The 18,299-nt window shown below is 37.8% G+C and overlaps 1 protein-coding gene across 1 annotated transcript in view; it reads left to right on the top strand.

Moving 5' to 3' along the window:
• Positions 1-18,299, top strand: part of grm8a (glutamate receptor, metabotropic 8a) — a 210,703-nt gene that overhangs the window by 75,836 nt on the left and 116,568 nt on the right. Inside the window, exon 3 of the mRNA XM_055191313.2 lies at positions 2,883-3,099. Within this exon, the coding sequence (XP_055047288.1) occupies positions 2,883-3,099 (217 nt within the window). The remainder of the gene's footprint in view (positions 1-2,882; positions 3,100-18,299) is intronic.

Here is an 18,299-nt window from a genome sequence, read left to right as displayed (position 1 = left end):
CAACAAGTTACTGTATAAAAACTGCTTTTGCCATCTTTAATTGTCTTTTAAGATACACAGGGGACTTAATGCTGCAGGTAAACTAAGTTCTGCTTTCGTATGTATGTGTTTATTAAATTAAATTAGTCAGTTGCTCAGGGAAATGTAGCAAGAGAGGATTATCATGGATTATGAATTTACTGGCTGTAAGCATCTTTATATATTTGCTTTGGTTTCAGTGGTTTCAGCTTTAAATATCCTGTCCTCTGAGAATATTTAGTAAAAATATTATAGGTATACATGACAACATGACAAGTAAATGTTGACTGCTTTTCTATCTTTCTATAAAAACATATGTAAGATATGATAAATTGCTTTGGAAAAAGTGTCTGCTACAGTAAATGCATAAATGTAAGAGTGTAATGTAATACATAAATAACAACCTGTTGAAAATAGATCTGGGGGGGGGGGATTTCTGTTTGAGTTAAGGGGATTGATTTTATTACCACCTCATAAGACTTCATACTATAAAAACTCCTTTAGGTTTGTCATACTTTAAAACGGGCCACATAAAAGACTTGATTTGATAGACTTTACTCTCTGGTACACACAGAAATAAAGGTACAAAAGCTGTTGCGAGAAAGGTCCTAAGCGGTACCATATAGGCATTGATATGAATACATTTGGTACCAATATGTACCTTTAAGGAACTACTATTTAGGTACAGATGTGTACTTTATTGCACTCTTAGAACAGATGTGTTAAAAACAACATATTAGTGCTGATTCTGGGACAGCTCACTAAATGCGTTGTCCCAGAATCCACCCATCTCTGTGTTATTATTGAAACAACACATTTTGTGTTACTTTTAACACAACTTGTGTTTTATTTTAACACAAAACGACACATAATGGGTCAAAGTTACACATAATGTGTTAAAAGCTTAAAATTAACACATCCTTTCTACGAGTGTGGTTTGTTTTTTCTTTTAAATAACCAGACTTTCTACACATGCATTGCAAAAAATACCTGAATACCACACAAAACACTTGAACAATCACATAATCCCCATTCACACAGACCAAAATACCCGTAAAATCGCCAGACAAGCTTCTGTGTGAACGCAAACACGTCCCTAAATCTTCTGGGATCGTTGCCGGAAAGAGGACCTAGTAAGATACACGGAAAACCCTCTGTGTGAACAAGAAGCCGAAACAATGCCGTAATGGGCAATGTCGTAGTAGGAGGCATGCGTCATCACAACAAAATGTATGGTTCAGCTCTTTTAAACGAGAGATTTACATGCATATCAACATTCACCACGAGAAATGTCGCAAACTAGATTGAAGCAGTTATCAGGAAATGATAAATGAGACGCATAAACAATGACGTTTCATGGCAACATGAAGTTGTTCAACTGTTTAAAATGAGGGATTAACAACATTCATGACGAGAAATGTCAGCAAACTGGACTGAAGCAGATATCAGGTAAGTTAGCTCGTCAGTTACTGCGTTGAAACGGAGATCATTCAGCAGCATAAAAGAATATTGCGTCACGTGCTCATTTGAGCTTATAATAAACAAAAATGCATGCGCGTCTTCCCAACAAGATATATCGTTCAGCTCCTCAAAATGGGGGTTTTAAATGCATTTAAACAATCACGATGAGAAATGTCTGAAAACTGGATTAAAGCAGAGATCAAATATCCACTCTGAAGCTGAGATCATTCACCAGCGTAGAACGGCGCGCAAGTAATTTCTGGAGAAAGAAATAATAAATAATATGCAAACTTCACACGCTGAGTAGAAGATAGAGCAGGACTTTACAGGTCACGTGTCTTTCCTGGACCTTGCAGATGCCGGCAAATCATTGGCAGTGTGAATGAACAAAAAATCAAACGATCCCGGAAAAATCCAGAATGCATTTTCCGTGTATTTTCCAGAATGTCTGTGTAAAAAGGGCTGTAGTGATGTGCTTCGGACTCACAGCCTGTAAGTTAACTCCTTTTAGCATTGCATTGTGAGCTAATCTTTCAAACATGATAAGTAGCGTCACATTTCAGGCTGACGTCAGAGGTATTCAGGCCAATCACAACGTACAGTTTAGCTGGCAAATCAGGGACAAAAAGCTTTTTAAATCAATGAGTTTTGTACAAAATCAGTCCATTTCAGGAAGACATGGATATCTGGAGCTACAATAATGTGTTTTTTAACCATAAACCACGCAAACACATTGTATTATAGCAAATACACAAAATAACCTTGTTTTTAAGCAATGAAAGCACTTTAAAGTTGTTGTCATTGAGTGACACGGATTTCAATTTCACATCCCACCTAAGGGGACAAATAAATTTGATGTATTTTTCAATGTCACCATTTTTTGTTCATAAATTTATTCCAAACGGGTAGCCGAGCAAACAGAGCAGCGTGTCTTTGTAACACTGTTGAGCTTGCTTAAAAATTCTCACAAATGCGGTTTCAAGCGGTGAAGTCTTACTGGATGTGTACCGTAGAGCCATCAGGGATGTTTGTGAATAAAAGTTTGTCCTGACGTGCACTGTGTTTCAAAAACTGTTTTCTAATAGACTGTTGAAAAATAATTCACCTGTGAGGTCCTCGAAGCTCTTCCTGCTGATTTCTTCTGGAAAAATGAATCTGTCATTCAAATCTCCTGCGGCCTCATCCATTACCAACAATTCTCGGTAATATATTAGTCTATTTTTGTGCAGGCCATCATCACAATAAAGGGTACTTTTAATTTTGGTTTAAAAGGCATCCAAACACAACATTAAACCAAATTCAAGTTTAGTGGTTTACTCATAGTCGGACGATATCGGGTCTATAGTTAGCCAAGACTGTGATGCAATCATCTTAAATAAAACCCATCTCTGTTTCATCTGCAGATTCCTCAGATCAGCTACGCATCCACGGCTCCAGAGCTGAGCGACAACTCCCGCTACGACTTTTTCTCCCGCGTCGTTCCGCCGGATTCCTACCAGGCGCAGGCCATGCTGGATATCGTCACGGCGATGGGCTGGAACTACGTCTCCACGCTGGCCTCCGAAGGGAACTACGGCGAAAGTGGCGTGGAAGCGTTCGTGCAGATCTCCAGGGAAATGGGTGAGATGGCTTTCGAGCACCTGCATGGATGATAACGGTTTAAACCTTTCACATTTTATGTCTTAATTCATGTTTTATTCATCTCCAGTGTTTGTGTTTGCGCAATCAGCTCTGAGTATTCCCAAATGCATGCATGCCTTTTCAAATGTCATGGATGCTGTTGTTGTTGTTCTTCTAGAATTTCTGGTGGTCGTGAACTTTTTCGGATGAGCGCTTAGCAGTTTTCTGTCTGTTCATTGGATGTACATTAGAGAGCAAGGGTGAGATAACACGAGTTGTGGTTTTGATGCATATCACATGATACCACTTGTTTGGTGGTAAAGCATTGCATTAGTACTGCCAAAAAAGCAAATAGAGTAAATGCATTATGAATGCACCAGAAGTGTCTACCAAGCTCATAAATTTAATGTCAATGTATGCATGCAATATCCAGAAGTACATATTTTTACCCCCGCCCCCAAATCTTTGGCCCCATTTATATGCGTACCATTGTTTAGCCCTGCATTATTGTAATTGCCTGTTTGGGAAAAGTCCAGTTATGGGCATGATGTCACAAATACTGTCAGTTTAACTTGTATTGAACTGGGGTGGTTCATTCTTCTTAATAGCCTTCTAGAAACTTCTGTAGCATCAGTAATGACCAACAGCTAAAGAGAAGCCAGGGCGGATGGCATCAGTTCAGGACATGAATAGAAAGAAATATAATAACCAGCTTTAACACACAATCCCTCCTCCTTCGCTAAATCCCATCTACTCTGTAATCTTTCCTCTTTCCTAACCCCACATGATAGAATTACAGTTATTACCGTAGACCCTCTGCGGTGCAAATATCAAACAGATGCACTAATCGTACGGTTAATTGTGCATTAAAAATTCACAAGCGGTGGCACAGATTTGTGCGACTAATGCTAACAACATCCACTTGCACAGCATGTCTTGCATGCCTGTATTTTTAACATTCTTAGCTTACCTCTATTTTCATTTTTTTTATTGGGCTACATGTTAAATCTAAGCACGGAAACAGTAAAAAAGCATGAATTTAATTTAAGCGATCAGACATTCATACACAAAGGGTTATGCCGGCTTTTGTTTACAGTACTCTTGTTTGATTATCAAGTCTTTTGTGTTTGGTGCGTTACATTTCCCAGCTGAGGCGAGCAGCAGGCTTAAGTCTTCCAGCTGTAACCACGAGAAGTGGATTAAATCTCGCAGATAAAAAACTGAACAAGCATCCAATTAACTGCTTAACAAATGTCATACAGCAGGCAAATGAAAAGTCAACAGCGATTCGGCTAATGGCTGCAACAATTGAGATCATCATCTTCCCCTGTCACTGTTTCAGGAGATCACCGCAACCACATAGCACTATAAACATAAACCCACAAAGTTTGTTTAATCGTAAACCATGTTGCGTATTTAGTTTGAACGTAATAAATGGAGCAACCTAGCATGCTGTGATGCATTAAGCGGGTGTGCAAGTTAGCATCCATTATTTCGTGACCTCTCTCTGTGATGTTATCGATAAGAAGCGTCTTGAGAACACCTGCCGCATCCTTTCAACATCATTCCTGCAATAAAGCGTGCGACGGCTGTGATGTAGCGCAAACTGGACGGGTAATATCAGTCTTGTGGGTGTGACGTTGTTTTATAATAGCCGGGTGAGATGTGTGGGTTGTACGTGTCCCTGTCTCAATGCATTTGTTCTGGTACTGAAGAGTTTCGTCCCCGTCGACTCGCTAATGATCTCTGACAACAACACACAGCGCTCGACTTCATGTCACGCTCGGATACTTGCAGTGTTAGCGCGCGATTGTCGCGCGGCTGTCGTTTTTGGCATGCCTGTTTGAGGTCTTCATCCAGGGTGGGTGAAGTTTTATAGAGTCGAGCTTCAAGGATACCTAAAGGTCCCTTTACCGGGGTAAATTCATATTAATAGGCATCCAGCCAGCTGTCAAGACAGGGTTAGTTAGTACAGCTCTCAGAGGAGTAAGTGGCAATAGATGCTAATAGACATTAGCTTTAATTACCGTGTCAATGGGATGTTGATAATTGCACTTAAGCCTATGGTGGGATTTCCCTGTAGTTTTGGAAATGCTGTGTAAAATGACTGCTGTAGCTGTGAGAATCTGGAGACACTAAGAGCTATACTGCCCTACAAAGCGAAAGCGCAGTAACTACGCATTTGGTCAAAATTGAGTTAAGGGTTAAAATGGGCTTTGTGAGATCTGTTGTGTCTTGTGACAAAGTCTCCTGGTTAAATTTTGTCCCATTTCAGAGAAATGTGTGTGCCCAAATTGCAGTAACATGTTTGACTGGCTGGTGTAAAAAACTTTAAAGCCATTTTTCTCAGTTTCAGTGTTTGCGTAGATACTGCACTTAGCCTTTGGAGGGCAGTATACTCTTTTTATCTAAAGGCCTCAGATGTGACAGTACTGATCTGTTAATCTTAAACTGTCAAAACACACATATGGTACAATACTTACAAACAGGATATTTGAACACAACTTTAAAGAGCGTGGTACACCTATACAACGCATTGCTGTCCCCGTGGAGCATCGTGAACTTTCCTGAGTTGATTTAGATAGTAAGATCTTTGACAATGTGTTATTTTTCAGCTTTCATATGTAAGATTAAACAACCACAGGACATCAAAGGCAACAGATGTTGCCAACTAACATGATTTGATTCGCTTATGTAAGTTCTGCAGACTTTATTGTAGACAAATTATGTTTCATAAGACGCAAACTAAATGATTTGCAAAATATTCCTAATGGAAATTAACCAAGGCTTTTTTGTAGTAACCATGTTTAATTTTTGGAGTTTTGATTATCATTGGCAAAACCATGTCTATTTTGTGGTAACCATGGTTTAAGTATAGTAACCATGATTTTTTACCGTAGTAAAACCATGGTTTATTTTTGTAAGGGATTTGTTCAGCTGATAAAGGATGCATGGGTTACAGGGTTAAAACAACCCATAATTTTGGGTTGAAACAACCCAGCATAGGCTAAACTACAACCCAGGGGCTCGACTCATCCCTTTTTGACCCAATGCTGGGTTGAAAATAACCCAGTTATCGGAGCCAATGGTGTAGTGGACGGTGCTCCGACTCATAGTGCAGACGCACTTCTGGTGACCCTAGTTCGAATCCCGGCTCAAGGTCCTTTGCCAATCCCATACCCCTCTCTTTACCCTATACTTTCCTGTCATCTCCTTAATAACGTTCTATCCAATAAAGGCAAAAATGGCCCCCAAAAAATAAATAAAATAACCCAGCATTTTGGGTGCAGCGGGGCACAAGTAATGCTTTTTGGCTTTGGCTCTATCATTAAAGGTGACATAGAATGATTGAACGGGGTATTTATCCTTGTTCTGTGATGTGACATGTAGACAAAAAATGTTTTGTTTGTGTCTGTAATGCCTTAGAAGCTTCCTAAAAACCTCTCTCAGATTTTAAACAAGTGGTTTTGCACCTATTTGGCTCCCCCTACTGGCTTAACTTGCAATGTCATTACTGATTGGCTGACTTTGCTGCCACTAAAAAATGTAGCCAATTATTTTAAAGTGGAGGGGCAGGGAGATGCCTGTGATGTCATAAGCATAAATTTTTTTAGATTGGGCTGTTTTCTGGCTGACATTTCTAAAAGAGGAATTTCTATGAGACTGAGATGTTTATTAGCACTTTTTGTATGTTCGTGAATGCGGGTAGACTACATTATTCAACAAAGACAAGGTAAAAATGGTTTTTCATTCTCTGTCCCCTTTAAAAAAATTATTTAAGTTAGATTAGTAATTTATTTACAAAATCAACACCGACATCTCTACTAAAAATTAACACTTAAAGTTTGTTTGTCGGACATACTGTTATCGTACAATTAAACCAAAGGTGACAGGAGTGCAAACGTTACAACTTACCCCATAGGTGGGGTTAATTCTAACAAACAGAGAGTTTGTTGTAACACCTGCTAGAAAATTAGATTTTAACACAAATAATTAAATAAAATTCTGTCTATATACTAAAGGTGAATATTGTTTTTATATCTGCCTATAATAGATAGATATCCATTCCACACATTCATCCATCCATGATCCTTCATCTAACCATCCATGTATAATGAATTAATTTATATAAAAATCATAATTGTGTGTTATTTTCCCTGATATTGTATTAACAATAATTATTTTAATTAATAGTATTTACATTATTTTCATTTTATTATCACTGTATAGCTGAGATTAATTGTAACACTGTTTGACAACTAACCCCGCTGTGTAAAACTGTTTTCAATCCCAGCTATCAGGATTTTGCTGACATGTTTCAAAATGCTATTATGTTTTAGATAACAAGACCGTGATTAAAATAATATAAGGTTGAATATGGTGACTTACAAACCCAACTCAGAATTTGAAGAAACATAAGATGAAGAAATTTACTTTCATACTTCCAAAAGCACAGATTGCTCTGCCCCTTTATAAATAGGCCTATGCAAAGTAGCTGTGTTACAATTAACCCCGCGTTGGTTTGTGCCCCGCTCACCCCTACTTAATGTACAATTTCTACCATATTTTATTTCTTACATGAGTATCAGCATTTGTAATTTCACAAATACTGATTGTTTCGACAATAAAGCAGAATATGTGCAGGTGCATCTGTTTAGATGTTTCAGAAATCCATTGTCTGCAATGTTACACTTCACTCACCTTCAGTTTTACTTGAAGCCCTGCAGAAAACATCTTAAGAAAGAGGTCAGAAGTGTCAGGGTTGAAATAAATTGCAAAACGAATACCAGTGATACTGTGTGGAGGAACAGAAGGTGAGACGTTTCTAAAAGGAAAAACCATGAAAGCTCATAATGACTTCATGAACGTCTATTCAGACATCAAGGTAAAGTCTGAAATGAAGATGAGGCTGATAATTATCTTATTTATTTTAAAATCAGTAAAACTCATCTCATGTCAATTTCGTAATATACAGTTTTTCGTGATGTACAAAACATTTGGTGAAAATATAACCTTAATATCTTTAATATTGAGTAAGTAAGTTCATGACAAAGATTGAAGTCAATGTGAAATCAACTTTGACACCCCTCATCTCATCATCAGATTATGTGGTCTGGATTTCACAGACAGATTCTCTCCTAATAGTTTTTTAAACCTGTATGTTAAATTTCTATAAGGAACAGACTGACGTTTAATTATGTAAGGAATAATTTACGACAAGCTGTTAAATTATTCAAAAATATTGCACACCCACGGTGGTAATGCGACACGACACAAAGCAGATTTTCCAATAACTCAAAGGACCGGAGTCAATATTATTCCACTTACTATATACCATAGTTACCACAAACATTGTTCTGGTGCCTATTTTAAGACATTTGACAGGTCATGTGTGCGTTTATTGAAAAATAATGCATACCAGTGAAACACTTCTCAACCAATCAGAATAAACCATTCAACAGACCTGTGGTATAATCATTAATAAACTAATTTGTAAACCGATCAAAGCTGTGTCCTTACTACAATCAGTGTCGTACAATCTATATCAATGTGTGTTGAATACTGCAGGAGTAACTAGTGGATATACGATGAGAACATCCAGCCTCTCTGGTTTTCATTGACATCTTTAGATTGAGCGGATCCATTGATTCCTCTGCTAGTTCTCTCTTAACAAGCTCGGACACTTCAGTGTTTAGAAAGACAAATGTGACGGGGGGTTTCCACCTGCCAGGCCGGTTGATTCGAGTCCAGTTCTGCTCTGAAACAGCAGCTGGTGTCTGATAATGAATCAAAGTCTGACCAGCTGTGAGATTGATGCTTCTGTCCACCGGTGCTTATTAGCTGTGTCATGAAGCTGGAGACTTATAACTGCAGTACTGTAGCTGTTATACTACATCTGTCGGAGAGACTTTATATATTCCCAGTGAGATTAAGCCTGACTTGTATACTTATACTGTATGTACAGTTGCTGTTTACATTTACATGACATGTTTTTTTAAAGCGAGTTGCATTGCATTGAATCTATACATTTCTTTTAAAGGAATAGTCTACTCATTTTCAATATTGGAATGTGTTGTTACCTTGGCTGGGAATTGTTGATGCATCCCTCTATCATCTGTGTGCGTGCACGTAAGCGCTGGAGCGCGCTGCGACGCTTCGATAGCATTTAGCTTAGCCCCATTCATTCAATGGTACCATTTAGAGATAAAGTTAGAAGTGACCAAACACATCAACGTTTTTCCTGTTTGGGACGAGTAGTTATGCGAGCAAGTTTGGTGGTACAAAATAAAACGTAGCGCTTTTCTAAGCGGATTTAAAAGAGGAACTATATTTTATGGCGTAATAGCACTTTTGGAAGTACTTCGACTCGCCTGAAAAGTCCGCTCCCCTTCTCACTCTCATAATGGGAGAGGAAGGGTGTTACTGCGCCGAGTCGAAGTACTCCCAAAAGTGCTATTGCGCCGTACAGTGTGGTTCCTCTTTTGAATCCGCTTGGAGAAGCGCTGCGTTTTGTTTTGTGCCACCAAGCTTGCTCGTATGGCTGCTCGTCTTGGGTGGGAGGGGCGTTGATGTGTTTGGTCACTTCTAACTTTGTCTCTAAAGGGTGCAGTTGAGTGAATGGGGCTGGGCTGGGTGCTGTCGAGGCGTCGCAGCGCGCTCCGGCGCTTGCGTGCGCGCACACGGATGATGGGGGGATGTATCAACAATTCTTAGTTAAGGTAGTGGCATGTTTTAATGTTGAAAATGAGTAGACTATTCCTTTAAGCCTAGGAATCAAATCCATGACCTTTGCATTGCTAATGCAAACTCCTGTAAGCTTACTTTATTGTAATATTAAACATATATAAGTAATCTAATGTAAGTGATATAAAGCAAAAAACAAACAAAAAAAATCACTATTTGCATTTCCTGGGAACAGAGCCCACAGCCTTTGTGGTGCTAATGCAATTCCAAATAAGCCACAGGAACAAATTTGTAAAAATTATTTTGAGAAGGACTCCAGGAATCCAACTTTGACACAAAATACCACAAACTAGGAATAACACAGGAAGAGAGAGGGAGAGAGAGTCAGGCATCGTGTTTAATTTGATGGGAACCTTTGGTTGACTCACCAGACCCTTCTCTCTTTACATGAACTTCAGAGATGCCAGACATGACATGACATTAGTTGTGACATCTGCCGAGTTCAGGAGAAATGTCACATTAAGAGGGTCATGCTCAGACAAAGGTTGCTAGAAAATTAATTCAAATAAAAAATAAACCGATTACAAAGTTACAGATACTGGATATCAGATATGTACTTGCATAAATGTGTTCCTGTATTCCAAAGCAATGTGCAGTATAGGTTCGATTCCAATGATCACACATACTGAAAAAATGTATTTATAAATATTATTTATTTCTGGATTAGATGTACCTGTGATTTATCCAGAAAACATCTGGTAATGTTTTGATTTTGTGTGCAAAGATTGAGACAACAATCCCAAAACTTACACGTGTAATCGATTATCCTGAATATCTCCTCAGGTTATTCTGCTTCCATCTGAATAGCTTTGGATGATGTAAGATTTCCATAAATGTTCAAGTGTGTAATCCAGGTGAATCCCAATTTAAAACAATTGCATCATTACATCGCAAACTGAGCTCATTCGTCATCCTGCTATCCAGCGCGCAGGAAAATTGCTTTGATTCATGAACATTTTAATGTGTCTGTGTGGTTTTCCTTTCTTTCCCGGTTTTAAAATGAAGTCATTTTGGCCTCGGTGCTTGACAAGTAATTTATTTACTCTACGCCATAAATGATAAAAGCATGGATTTAAAAGTTTCATCATCCTCACGCCTCACATTTCAGACTCGTGGAAACTTTCAGTATTTAGCACAGGGATGTAAATGTATTCAGGGTTTATGCCTTGATATGTATAATGTGCATATAAGGCTCCATATATTTAAGCAATATCGCTCGAGTAGGAGTGTGATATAGCTCTATGAGTGTGATATAGCTCCGGCCTAATCACAGCCGTGATGATATAGAGCTATATCACACGACTCCCTCCGAGAGCGATATTGCTTTTATACAACAGTTCGACGGCACACGTTTGAAAAAAGAAAACTAGAAAACAACAACAGAGTTATTTTAAAAGCCTCTTTGTTTGGGAACTACTTTCTTCCGCCACGGATTTGAGGGCGGCCAGAATGACAGGAAACACTTTCGGCTGCTTTGAATCTCATAATAACTCAATGGACGGAGTAGCCGTTTCTTTATATTACCGTTTCTTTGTCACAAAGTGTAGTTTTAAGATTAGTTCAGTCGAGAATATGTATGTATTATATTTAAATCTGCAGTCGATTAGTAAAGATAGCGCCTGTTTGAACGTTTGCTTCAAAGATCCGGTACGAATGAGAACCAAAGCATGAGCGGACGTCAGTGTTCACTCGCCCCGCTGACCACCGCCCTCTCTGGGCTACATCTCTGACAGGGATGCCCTGGCTCTGATGTTGGCCCTGTCTGTATTTGATGGTCAAAAATAAGATCAAATCAGCAGTATTTGGTGTCATGATGAAACTATTACTTGGTTTCTTATTCATATTTAATGTCTTTTGTTTTGTTATTGTTTTGGCGCGAGGTAAAAGTTAATAAAACTATACTTATATAATGTTACTATTGCTTTCCCATTTAATCGTAACGCGATACGAGCACTCGGTTGTTATTAGACTTTGTTCTGGTCAGTACTATATAAAACTGTTTTTTTATAAGTGTCAGAGAGATGTTTTTTGCATGCTGCTTATAAATATATCAGTGGTGATATCTCATAACGTGTTTTAATAGTCACGTCATGATAAAATAAATGATCAATGTCCACATTTAACTTAACAGCTGTGGTGCTTACCTGCAGTTCCACAGTGTTTTCGCGTTCTGAGGAGAGAGGTCGCTCCAGAAAAAAATATTGTTTACATTCCTCTTTCCAAGTGTTAATCGTCCACACGACGTGACAAGACATTACTCCCATTAAGTTTATTGTAACATCCAAGAGCGCTGATCTTTGACGGAATAATCACTTCCGATCGGGATTCACACACTGATTCACAAGCTAGTGAACTAATGAGACACACTGAGAGTGTTTAAAACAGCGCGTGCCATCTGTGTGTGTGTGTGCGTGCAGTTTTTCCAGTCAGAGATGAGCCTGTATCACTGATACTAAAATGACCAGCAGGTGGCGGAATGATGATACAAAATGGTGAAGCGGTTACTGTGCCGTTATCAGTAGAATATTGCACGCCTCTTAGCCAATCAGATTCGAGAACCAGAAAGAACTGTTGTATAAATTGTTTTTAATCGATGATAAACACTAATATTGGAAAACTACTTTGGTACAGACACTATAAAAATGTCTATTAATCAGAAAATAATTTCAATATTAAAATATTCTAAATGAATTGGTCAGGGGTGCATTTTCCATAAGCATCGTTAGCCATCTACTGTCGTAAGTTACGTCATTACTGACAAAGGTCTATGATTTGGTGTTTCCCTAAACCATCGTTCAAACGAACATTCGCAAACTTGTGTGGTTTTAACGACAGGTGAAGAGCTGTCGTTAAAACCACACAAGTTTGCGAATGTTCGTTCGCGTAGTTCCTTGTTATTATCATATGTAGACTTACGTTGATCATGCCTTTGAATAAAATAAGCAAAAAAATCTGTAGTACATTCTATATCCTTCATTCTAAATTTATAAAAATTGTAATTTACGTTTTAAAGAATTAAAGCGCTGCATTTGAAAACTGCACATGTGTGCAGTCCTACGAGCTTTAAGACCCTGGGGAATCCCTGGGAGGAGTGATGTAAGAGGGAGCTTGCGCATGAATTGAATATCTTGAAATATTCAATGGCAAGGTAGTTAGTTTCTCCAACTATGCATCGTATTATGGTGGTTCAGCAGCAAGTTACGTCGTTGTTTGGGAAACGCACCCCTGGTTGATATATTATAGGGCTGCAAAATGATTAATCACGACAAATTGTATGCAGAATAAAAGTTTATACAAATACATTTCCAAAGGTGCTATTGACATTAAATTGTACATACATTTTATATTTAAATTAGTGCTGGGCATAGATTAATCTTATACAAAATAAAAGTATTTTTTTGCATAACATATGAGTTTGTGCTGTGTATAATTATTATGTATATGAAGAGTTTCGTTGCAAAATGAGATAAATCCATTTTTTTACATTTTTGTCAAAACATGTCTATTATGTTATCATGTTATTATTTTGTTTTATGGTGCTACTTAGCTGTATTTTTTTAAGTTATGAAGGTTTAAATAAAAACAAACCAACTGTAGTTGTATTGATATTAATTGGAATGCACATCCAAAAAACTAGATTTCTGAACAATTAAAAAAACAGATTTATGTCGTTTTGCAACGAAACTTTTCATATATAAATGCACACATGTTAATGTAGGTATTTAAGAAACATATTTATTTATATTTTTATATATTCTATATAAATAAAAAAACAATATATAAATAAAACTTAAAAAATCTTAAATGTATATATATATACATATATACATATATATATATATGTATGTATGTATGTATGTATGTATGTATGTATGTATGTATGTATGTATGTATGTATGTATGTATGTATGTATGTATGTATGTATGTATGTATGTGTGTGTGTGTGTGTGTGTGTGTGTGTGTTTGTTTGTTTGTTTAAATACACATAATATTTACACACAGCCCAAAATCATATATTATGCAAAACATTACTTTTATTTTGTATGAGATTTATCTAGATTAATCTATGCCCAGCCCTAATTTAAATAATATTTATATAATATATAATTATAAATACTTAATATATAAATACATTTTGTATGCATGTGTGTGTATTTATATATACATAATTATTACATAATTATTCTGCAAAGGATTAGTTGCGATTAATCATTTTGCAGTCCTAATCAGTATTTTTTTATGCATTTAATATACAGATGGTTTATTACATTAGTTACAATAATAAAGCATCATATTTTTTCTTATTGCATTCTGCATACTGTTTTATTAATTAAAAGGCATGGTAGGCATATAGTATATACTACACAGCCCTTCATATGTGCTGTGGATCAATTGTCCGTTTTTTTCGTCCGCATTTTGCAGATGAGATATGAATCTCAGCATGCATCTTAAACAGGAATATAGAGTTGTCTTTTTAGGTACATGTATTATCATCTTGCAGAAGGGTAAATCTGTTTGGATTAACCTCAGTTGTGTCCCAGTTTATGAAGTAAACACAATTAGCCTTGGATCAAGGTCTCGCATTGACACGGTGGTCCATTTCCACCCGTGCAGGTGCGTAATTTCATGAAGAAAATCATCTCATTAAACTCCCCGAATTCCACATGTTTCGTGTTCCCGTAAGAGCTCGGCTGATTGAGTCGGTTTACGGCGCTTTCTCTCAGACATCTGTCACGGTTTGTGCCGTGAGTTGCTCTGTGTGTGCTCAACAGCTGAAGCGTCTCCTCTCTGAGGCTTTACCATATGTGAAACGCAGGAATAATTGGAGCAAATTGGTGTGTTGAAATGTTTGACAGTAAATTACCATGTTGATCCACTATACATGCATGCGTGTGTGTATTAGCACCATATTTACCTTAAAGGTCAGAATGAACTCTTCAGAATATTGAATTACTGTAATTATTTATATTTATGCCTTGAAGTGGATAACCACTTTAAAAAAATAAAGATTTTAGAGGCAGCATTATAGTTGTCAGCAGCCGTATCACACTGTAGCCCAAGACTCGTTGCCCACTGAAATGAAGTAGGGTTGGGGGGGTTGGGGGCTGATTTATTCATTTTGGTAGCAACACTACAACCTTCTTAAACATGAAGCCATTAATCTGAGCACGTCATTGATGCCCAGCTGCTCCAAAATTTCTTTCATGCCCGGGAGCGCGTGAACATTTCTTTGATGATAATAATAATTTAAAACTATGATGGGCAAACATGCTAAGTATCTCCATGAAGGCTCGCTATCCTCCATATGTCTGACTATCGTCAATAGACACTAGGGATGCACCGAATCCAGATTTTTTAGGTTCGGCCGAATCCCGAATCCACCTTTTAAGATTCGGCCGAATCCGAAACCGAATACCGAATCCTACTCGCATCCTTATTCCAACACAGTAAAACACATTAATGAAGTAAAAAACCTCCACAGCAGTGTATTTTTCATTTTATTTAATTTTAACTGTACATTATGCCAGGATGACAAGTTGGAAAAACTATTTTGACAATTACCATAAGCCTATGCATAATGAAAGTGATGCGTTGCGACACGCTCGTTTTTCCAATAAGCAAGCAGCTCCGCGCTGAAAACTATATTTAACTTTGAGTAAGAAGCTCCGCTCGTCAATGTCAGTCTTCACACGGCCGTCCAATTACAGTGGAGGAGGGGCGGGACATTACCACAGCAACCAACCGGCTCACAGCTGAAGCATCACAGCTACCAAGCGCTCGGCTGAAAAACAGCTGGCATTTGGGGCCCTCAGGGCGTTTTCAGCGGTGTTTAAAAGTTTTGGTGTGTCCAGCTGACCGAAAGAAAAGGCTCATCTCCACGTCAGCACCCGATGTGTGTAATCAACGGCTGCGTGACGTCGACCAGCGTAGCGCAAGCCTAGGGTTCGGTTCGGTGGAAAAAAATCTAGGATTCGGCCGAACCCGAACCCCGCCAAAAAGCCCAGTATTCGGCCGAATCCGAAACCGAATCCTGGATTCGGTGCATCCCTAATAGACACAACCCTATATAGTCCCCTTTGCAACTCTACTTTGGATGAAGCATTCGCCAAATAAATGCAAATGAGCAGTGATGCGTGTCTTAAGAAACAACACAGAGAATATTGTCTTGAAATGAAATGTTCAATCTCAGCCTCTGAAGGACTTTGTTTGTTGCTCACGGTCGCCTCAGTTTTGGAAGTGAATCTGTGCTCGCCTCTCATTTGTAATGGCTTGTTGATTCTCTTATTGAAAAGATGCCCAGTGCCTCTCTAAACTGCAGGGTTTGGCCCTCTGTAGAGGTAACATCAAATCGACCCGAGAATCAAGATGCTCTCAAAGCCCACAGCAGGAGGAAATAAATAGCCGCTGTAGTGTCAGACCCCTCAGCCGGTCACCATTGTTAACAACAAAAGAGCACTGCGGTTTGTTGTCCAAGAGCTCCGGCGATGCCCAATGGCTCATTTGGCCCGCAGCAGAGAGAGGTCGAAATGCCAGATTAGAGGGACATTGTGCACTGTTGTGCTGAATTTTCGTGAGCTGTGATATTTTTTATAGTGGTATCATAATGCTGAGAAGCTTGTAAAGTTTTATCCACTTAAATTAATTTGACAAAATAGTTTTCAGTTCAGGAGTCTCACGAGAGTCGACTTAAATTAATTAGTGTTAGTCAAAGGAATCTAGAAGCAGGTCTGGTTGATGATGGGACATAAGACTTTATGTTTAGAGACCTGCTATTGTCTGCATTTTCCGGTCTGTTTACATGCTGAGGAATGTTGGAGACTGGATGTGTTTGTGTTTGATCTTTCAATGCATAACAAAGCATGTTAATGTATCTGATCCAACCAGCTTAATTGTTTGTGTGTCGCATAAAAATCTAAATCTGCGGTTTGTTCTGTAGTGAAAGAACCAAGCAGGATTATTTGGCATCATCTGCATCTTTCTGAAAGATATACTGTAAAGGACAAGTAGTTTTTTTCTTTGATCATTTGAAGTAATGCTTGAATATGTGGAGATAATGTAGACATAATTTCAATTCAAAGTCTAGTGCATATACAATATTAAAGGTCACCTAATATAGCAATTTTTTAAGATGTAATATTAGTCTCAGGTGTCCCCAAAATGTGCAAGAATGAAGTTTCAGGCACAAATATCCAATGGATCATTTATTATACCATGTTGTAAAGGCACATTTTTGGGTGTGCAAGAAATAAGACTTTTTTTGTGTTTGTCTTTTTAACCTCTCGACGCGTGCTAGCTCGGGGGCGGAAAGACGTCAGTTTTTTTTTAACGCTGCAAACAATATCTATATAGCCTACTGTCTACAAACATTAATAATATTAACAATACTATACATCGTTTTAAAGGTCTACAGGTTTAGCATCAGTGTATGGTCTGTGTTTTGAGATACAGATGCTCTAGCATCATAAATATAGTATTTTGTTACAGAAGTCAAGATGACAACATGCAAAATATTTACGGGACTCCTTACCTTTGTGTTGATATAACGATCGCGAGTCAAATTCAGTCTGTTTCAGATGTGTGAATAACTCATGAAAACCGTCTTATAGAATACTTCCAATGACCATTTTTGTTCACAAATTCATATAATCCGTGAAATATAGATATATTGTCCATTGTGTACATCAGATTTCACATGCACGTCTTGTAATAGAATATAATTTACAATCTGAGGATTATGTACGTCGTAACATTGTATATAAGATTACACTCGCGTTCAAAACCAGCGGTCAAACTTTGTTTCTAAAAGTAGGCAGGAGTGTAATACATAATATCCAACCAGCGCTGTCAAATATTGTGACGTCATCTGACTCGCTCGTTCCTCCAATTACTTCATGGAAAATATTGATAGACAGAACATGTAGCCAATTAGATAACGAATCCAACGATCTTTGTGTGACGTTTTATTTCCTGGTGTGGAAACAGCATTTTATACGCCTACATAAGAATAAATAATAATATGAACGAATGTGTATGCATGTAAACAAAAGACTTTTATTTTGGGTTTGACTGGCACTTAGGAAAGGCACTAGTCTTAAAACTCTTGCAAGAACCAAATTTTTGGACCTATTGACTTCAAACGTGAAATATAACTTCTTTCATTGAATTTCTAGGCTTCACACACATATCTATCATTAAGATTTTTAGTATTAAAAAAGATGTTATACAAAAATTGGTTTATTACAATGTACTTCAGCCTCTCTAATTTTTTAAGTTTTATCTTAAAATAATTTTGAAACCTGGAAAATGAAGCTCAAAGTGTACCACAGATATGCTTATACTCTAAATGGTTTAGTAAAAACGGCCCTTTTAGTGAAAGTAGATCTTTTCATGGTTTGGGCCAGAGTGGGGGTGCTTTTCAAGAGGTTAAATGCTAATGTGCTGCTGCTTCCCTCTT

Source organism: Misgurnus anguillicaudatus, chromosome 1, assembly GCF_027580225.2.
Source record: "Misgurnus anguillicaudatus chromosome 1, ASM2758022v2, whole genome shotgun sequence".
NCBI classification, from domain to species: domain Eukaryota; kingdom Metazoa; phylum Chordata; class Actinopteri; order Cypriniformes; family Cobitidae; genus Misgurnus; species Misgurnus anguillicaudatus.
This window is presented reverse-complemented; position numbering and strand designations above follow the sequence as displayed.